General features: G+C 39.4%; 1 protein-coding gene across 1 annotated transcript; it reads right to left on the bottom strand.

Annotated features, from left to right (window-relative positions):
* Positions 1 to 4,887: 4,887 nt before the first annotated feature.
* LOC6054211 (borealin) lies at positions 4,888 to 6,461 on the bottom strand. Its single transcript, XM_038258003.1, has 3 exons — positions 6,272 to 6,461; positions 6,033 to 6,193; positions 4,888 to 5,973 (listed from the first exon to the last, which is right to left on the bottom strand). The coding sequence occupies exons 2-3, from the start codon at positions 6,133 to 6,135 to the stop codon at positions 5,066 to 5,068; spliced, it is 1,011 nt and encodes a 336-aa protein (XP_038113931.1). The 5' UTR covers positions 6,136 to 6,193; positions 6,272 to 6,461; the 3' UTR covers positions 4,888 to 5,065.
* Positions 6,462 to 10,780: the final 4,319 nt, after the last annotated feature.

Below are 10,780 nucleotides of genomic sequence, written 5' to 3'. Positions count from 1 at the left end.
TTGTAATTTTTAGGTCAACTGTAAAATTTCATTGAAGAAATATTTAGAGTTATCAGGAAAATTCATATGTTCACAAAAAAACTAGATTATGAGGATTGCTATGCTCAATAGAAGATAACGGAATTAAACTTAACTTGAAAAATCCTTTCCCTCTTAGAAATAATAAAAAAATATTTGAAAATAAAATATTTGATTTCATGTCTAGGGTGTAACTGGAAAATATTTTTGAAGGTAAAATTTGGGGTCCAAATTTTTCTCAATTCTAGGGTTTGGAATTTTTGACAAGTTAAAATTTAATCTTTCTGAATAAGAAGATTAGAGAAGCATTGGTTTATTCGAAATTGAACATCGAACATTGAACATCGAACATAAAACATTAAATGTTCATAACAATTTTTATTTTTTCAAATGTTTTTCTTAATAGTTTATCTAAGTTTGCTTCGATATTTATAAGTTAAAAATTTCCCGGGAGTCTCGACCGAATTTCCCGGGAATCGAGAGGTCCAAAAATGGTCGATTTCCCGGGAAATTTTTCCCGGGAATTCACGCTCGTCACCCTCTAACTATTTTGTTGGACAGTGTTACCACGTACTCTCTGGAGATAACCTTTCGATTTTTTTTTCAATTATATATTTTTTTCTCAAAATAAAAAATTCATGAAATACATTCAATTGATAATAATCAGTCTCAAGATCTCCCAATTGATTTTTTCATGAAAATACGTATTTTCGGATTTTGAGTACGCCATTAAATCTCCAGCTGTAATTTGTTGAAAAAAATGTCACAAGTTATTGAAAAACGGATACCGACTACAGTAAACATTTTCGATTGTAACTCGGGAATCCGGCAATCAACTTCAACCAAATTTTGGGACTATGTACAGAACGGCCAGCAAAACAAAAAGGTCAAACATTAAAACACATTAAATCACGTCGATTTGCTCATATCTTCAAAAGTTCACCCATCACGTTACCCATAATTTCGATCGAACTTCGCGGCTACGGTCTCGCGATGTTCTCGAACCAGTTTCGACAAGTGTTTTACCGCACTGGACAGCATTCTCCGGGCCACTTATGCTTGTCTTCTTTCGTTATCAATTCAATGACCCGATGCGATGCGGGTGAGTTTTACAAATTCACATTTATGGCTACTTCAGTGTTTCTGTCCAATCGATACCTGGAAGGTCGATTCACTTTCCCATAATCAGAACAACAAAACGTTTTGACCTGCAGAAGGGATTAATGACCACCGACTTCATTCCGTCATTGAGTTAAGTGCTGTGCCCGTGAGTGTTGAGTTGAAGAACACTGTTTTCAACGCCCAGGTTGAAGCTCAACCAAGAAGTTTGCGCGGCAAAGGTACAATTATTGGCTGTCGTTACCCACTTTGGCACACTCTATGGTGAAGGTTCTCTGATAATCAGTTCTACGTGGTTTAGAGTGTGATCCTCTTAGAATCGGGATAGTCTGTAATTGATTGCAACGTTGTTCCCAAATATCACTCAACTATAAGACCCAATTCGAACTTGTTCAAGCTCTAAGAACCCCCAGTAATATCGTTGGGGATCATCTGCAAAAGATTTAAAGTTGAATATCCGGTCGTTTGGACGTCAAGGACACCGTGGCTGTGGGTAAACCTTGGCCTGGGCTGCTTAGCGATAATTTGTGGCAGAAAGGTTGCGGTCGGAATACACCATGGGCGCGGGTTGGTCGCCATCAGAACATCAGCAAAGCTACTTTAAACGACGAGGAGCGGGAAAGAGGAGACTTTTTTTATTGGCTCTTAATGATGGTTTAACTAATAAAGTAATTTGCTCAATGATTGCAATTAGGTGCGCGCGTTGCTCGGGCCCAGGCTTCTCTCCTTGAGAAGGTTCGATGCTTATTTATCCATGGAACATATATTTTCATTTAGAATGATTGATACCGATACCTTCCTAATAGGATACTGTCGAGGGGCATATTACTTGAGGGGGCAGCTAAAACGTCTTTTGGGTTCATAACATTTTGCGTCCTACTCGATTTTAACACTATTGAAATTTTAATATAAAAATTTAAACAATGAAATATTTGACAAAAAAAACAAATATTTGAATCTCCAACCTAAATTTCCCATAGGCCGACGTGAAATTTCACTTTAGTGGTGAGGGGGGAGGGGGGTTGAAGGTTTGGCGATTTTCCACGAGGGGGAGGGGGTTGAGTGGTCTGTGGATGGTCCCAAAATGGCGAAGTTTTGGAGCTTTTGGTTGTAAATAAAGGTGGTTCACGATTAGGATGATTTTGAAAATCTCATTTCTCAGGAATATTTTTGGGATTATTTTTTCTTCTAAAAAGTTGTTGAGCTTGCCAATTCAAGCAACTTTGTCGAAGGCACCAAATTTTTATCTCGTAATCTACGCCTCCTACGACCAAATTTAAAAAAAGCATCTGAGCAAACCTTTAAAAATATGTTTTTAGAACGTGGCAATTCAGGGTTAAGTTTTAAAGAAAAGTGATACTAGAGGCACTTTTAGAGCTCTACAAAACAAACATTTTTATTTATTGACAAGACAATTTGGACTTAATGGTCAAAAGTTGCAGCCATTTTAAAATTAGAAAGATGCAAATTTAAAACTCAAATATCTCGAAAAGCCGCAAGCCAAATTTTAAACGCCAGGTTGCATTTGAAAGAGGAGATTTAGCACTACAAACGCTGAAAAAATCTCAGGAGTGTTTTGCTTTAAACTCAAAATATCTTCATTTGAAACGGTCTAATTTTCAAGGGAAAACCTTATGGGACCACCCTAAAAAAATCCGAAAATTGTCCAAATATATGTTTTTCCATGTAATTTTGCCTAGAGACCCTAAAAACCCCTTTTAAGGATCTCTAATTTTGCCCACTGAGTCTGCATCAGACCTTTATGACGTTTCGCGTACGTACACTAGCGCACCATATGATTTTGCTGGCTGACAAAATTTAACCTCACTTTATTTTCGTGTACGTACACGCAATACATACGCACGTAGATTACTCTATTCATGTAATTAAGCTAGGCTGCCAATAACAGCCTTTGAGAATACATCAAATTAAAAGTGCGCTTTGCTTAGTATGCCCAACATATTGACAAATACCGTAATAGTAAATGAAAACTTTGATTTTTAGGGTAATTTCAAAGAAAGCTAGAAATATGATAAATTTGATTCTGTAACTTTTATTGTAGCATTGTAATGTTTGCATTCATTTTGTCTTGTTTGCGAGTTTGGCAAACTGTTCAACACGAAAAAGTGCGAGTTTGTTTGATTGTTTGCGGTAGCAAAATCTCAGCAACTAAAAGTCTTATCAACAAAATCAGCAAAATATTGAGAATTTTCTCAGCTCTTCAAAAATATTTTTTAAGTGTGTAAACATGGGCACTTATTTTAAAAAATGAATAACTGCGACCAGTGTTGCAAATGAGTGATAGAAAAGCTATCAATAGATTATCTCTGTACCAAAAATATCCGAGCGATGTTATTCTCTCTCTATCACTCCTCCCCTTTTCCTCGACTATGCGCTCTCACCGCTGAGTCTCTCAATCTTTCTTAATACTGCAATGAGAGAACGCAAGATGGCGATTAGGATCCGACCCCGCATGACGTCCCGTTAAACTGCGTTTGCAAAATTGGTTTTGTGGCGGCTTTTGTGGTTAAACGCTGTTGCGGTAGGATCGTGGAAGCGGGAATGAGAGAGAAAAGGAAAATGTCAATCGCGAGTGGGTAAACACCAAAACGTGTTCGGCTATGTTCGGCGCTGAGAGTTTCAATGAGGAGAGAAGAGCAGTTGTATTTGAGGCATGATAATTCAGGCGGGATAATTGTAGTTGCTGAGAGCTGATATTTTGATATTTTAACAACCCTGACTGCGACTATTTTCAAAAAAAAATACCTGAAAATGGCTATAACTTGAAAATGGTACACTTTATCAAAATTTTACTTACGTACTTTTTTATTGAAAATTCGATTTTACACAAAAAAAAATTGCGACCGATATTTCGATTTTTTTTAAATCAGTATTGATTCAAAAAATCAAAACTCGGTCAAAGATTTTTTGCACATTCTGGAAATTTCTGAAAAGTTGGCATTTGATATCCCCATATCAGAGAACAAAAAAAAATGTGTTTTTTGCAAATCAAGTTTTAGTGACAAAAAGTTAAATTAAAAATCACAAAAAAAAATCACCTTGTATCATTTTTGTTCACTGTAGTGCTTATCCATACCGACAACTTTGCTGAAGACACCAAACCGATCAAAAAATTCCTTAAAAAGATAGAGATTTTTGAATTTTCATGTATCATTTTGGTATGGACAACTGCCAAATTTGTATGGAAAATTATATGGACAAACTAATTACGCTTTGGGCATATCAAAGGCACCAAAAAAGTTTCAGTCGGACTAAAAAATACAAAAACAAAATCTAAAGATCGAAATCTCAAGAATTGCTCTAATCTCAAATAAAAAATGTTTACAGTCCAGACTCGATTATCAGAAGGCATTGGCAAAATTTCACTTCGGATAATCGAAACAATATTTTTTTCTTTGTCTTATTTTTGATTGTATGACCCCTAAACTACTCCAAATGATTTAGTTTTTTGAAATCCAAGATGGCGGCCAAAATGGCAAAGACGAAATATTGAAGAAAAAAATATAATTTTATAGTTAATCAACCATTAAAAAAGACAGAAAAAGGGTCGCAGAACTCGAATTTAAAAGTAAAAAAATAGAAAAAAAAGTCGATTTTTTTTTTTTTGTTCGGGATTCGATTATCCGAAGTCCCAAAAATACCTTCGGATAACCGAGTCTGGACTGTATTTGCTTTTTCCGCTACAAGAAAACAGAATTGATTAAATTTGAACATTTATTTATTGACATCATTTAAAAACTGCTATTTCAGTAAGGATTAGGAACCAGTCATCAGAGAATTATCTCCTCTCTCCATGCGATACAATTAACTAATCTTCAAACAAACATGAATTATTCTACACATAATGAGTGACATTGCAAAATTAAGTAAGGCAACTAATGATAAAATACAAAGTATGCCAGTCTATTCACAGCTTCTGCAGTTGACGCTCCTCGGCGATCTGCATAATCTTGTTCAGATTCCTCTGCAGCTTCTTGAGATGTTCCAACGTTCCCGGGTCGATACGCTGAAGCAGTCCCGCATCGAAACTTTCCATGTCGGTGGGTCGAATCGATAGCATTCCGTTCGCGACCGGGATGTTAACGTTGGCCGTTTCCTCCACCATGGCGGCCGTTATAACCGGACTACCGGTCATAGAGTAGATGCTTTCCCCTGCGCGCGCGTGTCTCAGTAAGGCCATCGGCGTGTTTGGTTGCACCTTGGGCGTAATCAGGCTAAGACCGCGATCCGTGCTGACCGTCTGGAGGCGACCTGCCGCGGCGTTGGGCGTCCGGAACTTGGACCGCGAGTGGCGATTGTTGTCGGCGGCGGCTGCGGCGAAGAGCGATTGACTTGCGCCGAAGGTCTTCTTGGACTTGATGCCGAGCAAGAGGGAAGCGTGACCTTTGGACGGGGTGGCCTGGCCGGACACGGACTTGCTCCGGCGACGGTTCTTCATCGCCGATGCCAACGGGCCGTACGGACGGGCTTTCGAAGCGGACATCATCAGGTCCGGCAGCGGGTTGCAGCCCAGGCCGCTGTCCTCGGTGAGATAACCCTCGTCGGCCTTGGACAGCTTCTTTTCGGTCTTCTCGTTGCCGTTGCCGAAACTCTGCGAGAACTGGCTCGAGCCGATAGAACTCATCGCGTCGATCGCCTCCACGGACATTTTCTCCAAATCTGCAAAGGTCTTGACGCCGGTCAACAGCCGCAGGTCACCCATCTTCATCTGCAGCACCCGCTTGGGCATCCGGTTCTTCACCAAGTGCAACTTCCGCAACTGGTCGTCCAAGCTGTTGCTGTACACGGACTCCAGGTTCGCCAGTAGGCCTTCCGCTGGAAAGGCAAACCCTGTTTAGAGTGAATCCGCTATGAATCGTCTCCCAAACGCTTACCCAAAATGTCAAAGTCACGAATCTTTGCGTTCAGTTTCTCCTCCTGGAAGCTGGTCCGGTTCCGTTTGGTGTTGCCGTGGCGGGATGGCTTGGTGCGAACCATTCTGAAACTTGACGTTCGGTGGCAAGTTCCGGACACGAACACAATGCTTTCGCTATCACTGGGGGACAATAGAATCGTAAAGTTACGCCATTGCATTATTTTTTGGAGCGGAATTTCTGGCAAGCCAACTACTTACCAGACTGTTTTTAGTCAAACTCTTCCACTAAATCATAGGAAATTTGTTGTACCCGTAGTTCACCAGTTGTTAAACATTAAAACAAAATTATGTACAGCCCAATAAACAGTCTTTTTGTTACAAATTGAGGATATTTTACAAGTTTAAAGTTTCGCTTGCAAAATATTCGTTGGAAGAGCCAATGTGTTCGTTCGAGGAATGCGCCTACTCTCCAGCTGACAGCGCGAACGGGCAGATGACAGCCAGCTGTGATTTTGGAGAGAATTTAATTTAAATTATTTAAAAGATGAGAGCTTTTCGAAGAGCTTTCTGGTGTGGAGAGTTTTGAAACACGGAAAACTTTAAATCGGGTATATCGACAAAAAACCATGCAAGCTCGTAAAAATAAATGATTTTTGAACCCTCTCCCCTTCCCCTAGTAACAAAATTTCCATGCAAATTAAAAAAAAATGGAGCGTGGCCTTAAAAAAAGAAATGGTTTTTATACCGTTGCGTTGTACACAAAAATTTACATAAGGCTTTCTAGGCCCAGTGAAAAAAATATAATTTAACCCAAAAATTACAAACTTTTCGTCACAGTGTTCTGATGCAAACAATGATCGAGCCATCGAGCTCGAGCTGTCACAGCCCTGCGAAGTATGTTGGCTGACTTATCGGGCGGTCAGTCAAAAAAAAACCAGCTAGAAGTCACCTGACAAAAAACTTTTGCTAGAAAGAGATAGGAAACCTGCATGCAAACAAACGTCCAGCTGTAATGTAAACATACTTTGCATGTGTTGGTAAAGTTCTGACTAGAAAGCCTTATAGAGTTATCTACGTGCGCATGTATTGCGTATACGTACACGAAAAAGATTGAGGTTAAATTTTGTACCGACCAGTAGTGACCGCGTGAGCGCGGGCTTAGATAACTCTATAGGGCTTTAGGTCCCTTTTCTACTAGAGAACCTAGAGCTTATTAGAGAACGGACAACTCAAATAAAAAGTACCAATCGAAGCACGAGAACTGTCAAACGGAGGTACCAATCGAGCATAAGACAAAGGATTTTGGCCGTGCTCGAATAAGCTCCAGGCTCTCTTTAATCTTCAAATCTCTTGGTTGCATTTAAAAATGCCTTTTGAAGTACTACACTCGCACAAATATTACTGTAATGACAAAAGTAAATCTGTGGTGACGCCGGGTGAACTAGAAAAAAGGAAAGAAAGTAAAAGTATCCTTCTTTGAGGAAAAGGCATAGAGAGTACCCTTTTGAGGGATAGTTCTTATTGTGAGTGTGAACACAAATAAATTGAGTCGTAAAATTAAGCTTTAATTTCTTCTTGGCATGTCCTACTTGACAGCTCGTTCAAAGGGGACCATAGTTGATCCATCGAAGAAATGTCGTTTTGTCAATTTATTTGTTGTGCCGAGTGTTGTGCACAATGCTTGAAAAGGGATCTATCACTGAATGGGACTGCTCGATATTCGACAGAATTTTCAGTCAGCGATCATTTCCCAAAACGATATTTGATCGCTGACACACAACGCCTATCATGACCGCCGTTGCTTGGCGACGGTCAGTGAACGTAAACACGAAGACGAAACGAACGAAAAATGCCTCATGGCCTATCTACAATCACTTAGCTTAGAACATCTAAGTAAAGTAGTTACTTAGGAAAGTCTGCAACTTACGTTCGTCATCCACAATCAACTTAGAAAACTTGCTGGGCTGATATACGTTGCTATGCAGTTGTTTGTTTACCTTTGATATGGAAACGTCAACTTACCGTAGATTTTGAAATTTTCCAAACCAAACGTCAGTTTCTAATTTGATTACTTTTCCATTGTAGAAACTCAGATTCATTTCCATTGATTCAAATTCCTAAGCTAAGTGAAATTTTCTAAGCTAAGTGATTGTAGATAGGCCATCAAGCTCAAGCAGCCGACCGAACGAGACAACGTGCTCTTTCTCTTTCTCTCGTTTTTGTCTCTCTCTTCCTAGTGTATGCTGCGTGGTGACAGAAATCATATGATTGCTATCATTGGAGAGATGATAGGAATCTCGGTAGAATGTCAATCGACCGCTCTCGAAGCGATTTTTCTCCTGGAGGGAAGTCAATGATTGTTTGAGTGACTTTGCGTAGCACTCATTCCTTTGTGTGTGAAACGAACGAAAGTAGACTGTAAAAATCAGGTTGTGTGGTGAAGACGATTGGAGTGTTCTGTCAGCTATCACCAAAAAAGTCGAAATTACGCAAGCCCTGGTTGTGCATTAAAATAAAAAAGCAACTACAAATGTTTTTTAATCGTGTTTTTTTACCACTGTACATAAAAATTTACATAGGGCTTCGGGACCCTATTTTGGCCTATGGTATTCCAGAAAGACCGCACTTTTAGAGCTTAATTTTGAGATATTCAGAATCCTGGAAAATTTCAGAGTATCGTGTGAGCAGCAGTGCCGGGAAGGTGGATTTTTGTGGTGTTATTTTTGTGCTGTATTCGTGGTCGTGTTCATGTCGAATTCTGTGGAAGGTGCGAAGACGCGTGTTTGCTAAGATTGTATTGAGGGCAAATTACAGGGAAGATGAGAAATTATTCAAATAGATTAATAAAGAAAAGGCACATGATAAACAAAATTAATATCACTGCCAAATTAAGGGAAAGCAGAAAGTTTGTTACAGCAGCATCAATTGGTAAAATAGAGTGGAAAAGCGTTGAGAAATAAGAGAATCAAATGAGTAAAATCGAAATCAAATAGAGGATAGTAAACAGTGAAACAAAATAAATAGAAGATAAGTGGTAGCTGAAATGGAAAGAAGAGAAACCCCGTTCTGCGATGCTCAGGTACATCCACAGCAGTTGACTCAACATACTGCGAATCAAAACAATACCGTCTACAATCACAAATTACTTCCCTGTCCCACATTGGCGCGCCCCTTTCTTTTAGCCGTCTCGATTCTGACCCACGGCGGTCAAAGGTTTACGAGCCGTTTCCACAGGCCACCAGCTAGGTCATCATGAAAACCAAGCCAACGTGGAGGTAAGAAAATAGGACACTTGCAAGGAACCAGAGCTATACTGTCTTGATCAAGCATGATCTAACAGGACTACGGCCGTAGTCAGTGACGCTCATTCCAGGATGTTCCTCGCCTGAGCGTCAACTGAACAGGTATCATCAGCATCATTCGCACTTGGCCTGCAAAAAAAAAAAAGGAATTTATGAACGCGGAAATTAAAGAAATTTAAACATCTGGAGTTTTTTTTAAAAAGGACCAATTAACCAGATTTCCAGTTTTTGCTTTTTGGGTGTTTTTTAATACCCCTGACTCAAAGCGGTTCTAAAAACACCCAACAAGCAAAAACTGGAAATTTGGTTTATTGGACCTTTTCTAATCTAATCTAATCTAATCGAACACAAGCGCAGCCAGTCCGAAGAAAGCATCCTGGAAGAACTTGTGGTAAGATCACGCCTCAAGTCCTTTCTTGTCAATATTAATGATTACAGTACATCCGAGTTACCCCGAAAATGTATAGCAAAAATTAAAGCAGCCAGGCCTACTGCGTTGCATTAACCGCAGAGACAGATTCTGTGAACGGATCACATTTCACAGAATCATCAGGGGAGGAAGGATGCGTGGACATACCGTACCAAACGCTCCGAATCAGTTGTGGTGTGGTGTGTTAGTGTAAATTTGGCAGATAATAATATTTAGAGGTGGGGGGGGGGGAAGTTGGGAGGGGGAGGAAATGAGGATAGGAGAAAGGGAAGGTGGGAAAGGGATAATATGGATATATCATTTGATCAATAGAATATTATATAAAATAAGGGGAAAAAATCAAATAATGATAGATAAAATGGATAGATCTCACCAAATCAAGATTCAGATTCAACGATCCATAATAAACCTCCTTTACAAGCAAAATTCCGATCCATCAGCTTGGTAGATTTCGTAGGGATCGGAACCCAACATTCCAATTTCCTTGGAACAGCTTCCCGACGTCTTCAACGATATCCATACGAAAAGAAAGTAGAAATCCCTTCTGGACCAACACTCGGAAGACTTCACTCTTTCTGCAGAAATGTCCAGTTCTTCGCTTTGGCAGCTTACACCTCACAAAGATTTCCGCGGATGATGACATTACAACCAACTGTCAGAAAAGGCAAAATACGAATCTAATATCTGGTTTAGACACTTTAATTTTCTAAAATTTTCCTAGAAGGTTAATTTTAAATTCGAAAAAACATGACGCAGCAAAAAAAAATCACGCCCGCACGCACCGATTACTACGATCAAAAGCCGGAAATTTGATTTATTGGACCTTTTCAAAAAAAAACTCCAGACATGTTTTGAACTCGATTATTCATAAAGGCATCACCCAAATTTGAACTCCGGAGTCGAGTCACGAAATTTAATTTTATCTCAAAACTTGAGTGTCTATTAATGCTCTGTTTCTTTCTGTAATCGTATATTTATTTATATGTTAGAAATAAGGGATGTGATATTCATGTTTCGATTTCTTCATTGCCAATT

This window comes from Culex quinquefasciatus, chromosome 2 (genome assembly GCF_015732765.1).
Source record: "Culex quinquefasciatus strain JHB chromosome 2, VPISU_Cqui_1.0_pri_paternal, whole genome shotgun sequence".
NCBI classification, from domain to species: domain Eukaryota; kingdom Metazoa; phylum Arthropoda; class Insecta; order Diptera; family Culicidae; genus Culex; species Culex quinquefasciatus.
Note: the sequence above shows the minus strand (reverse complement) of the source record. Positions and strands in the feature narration are given on the sequence as shown.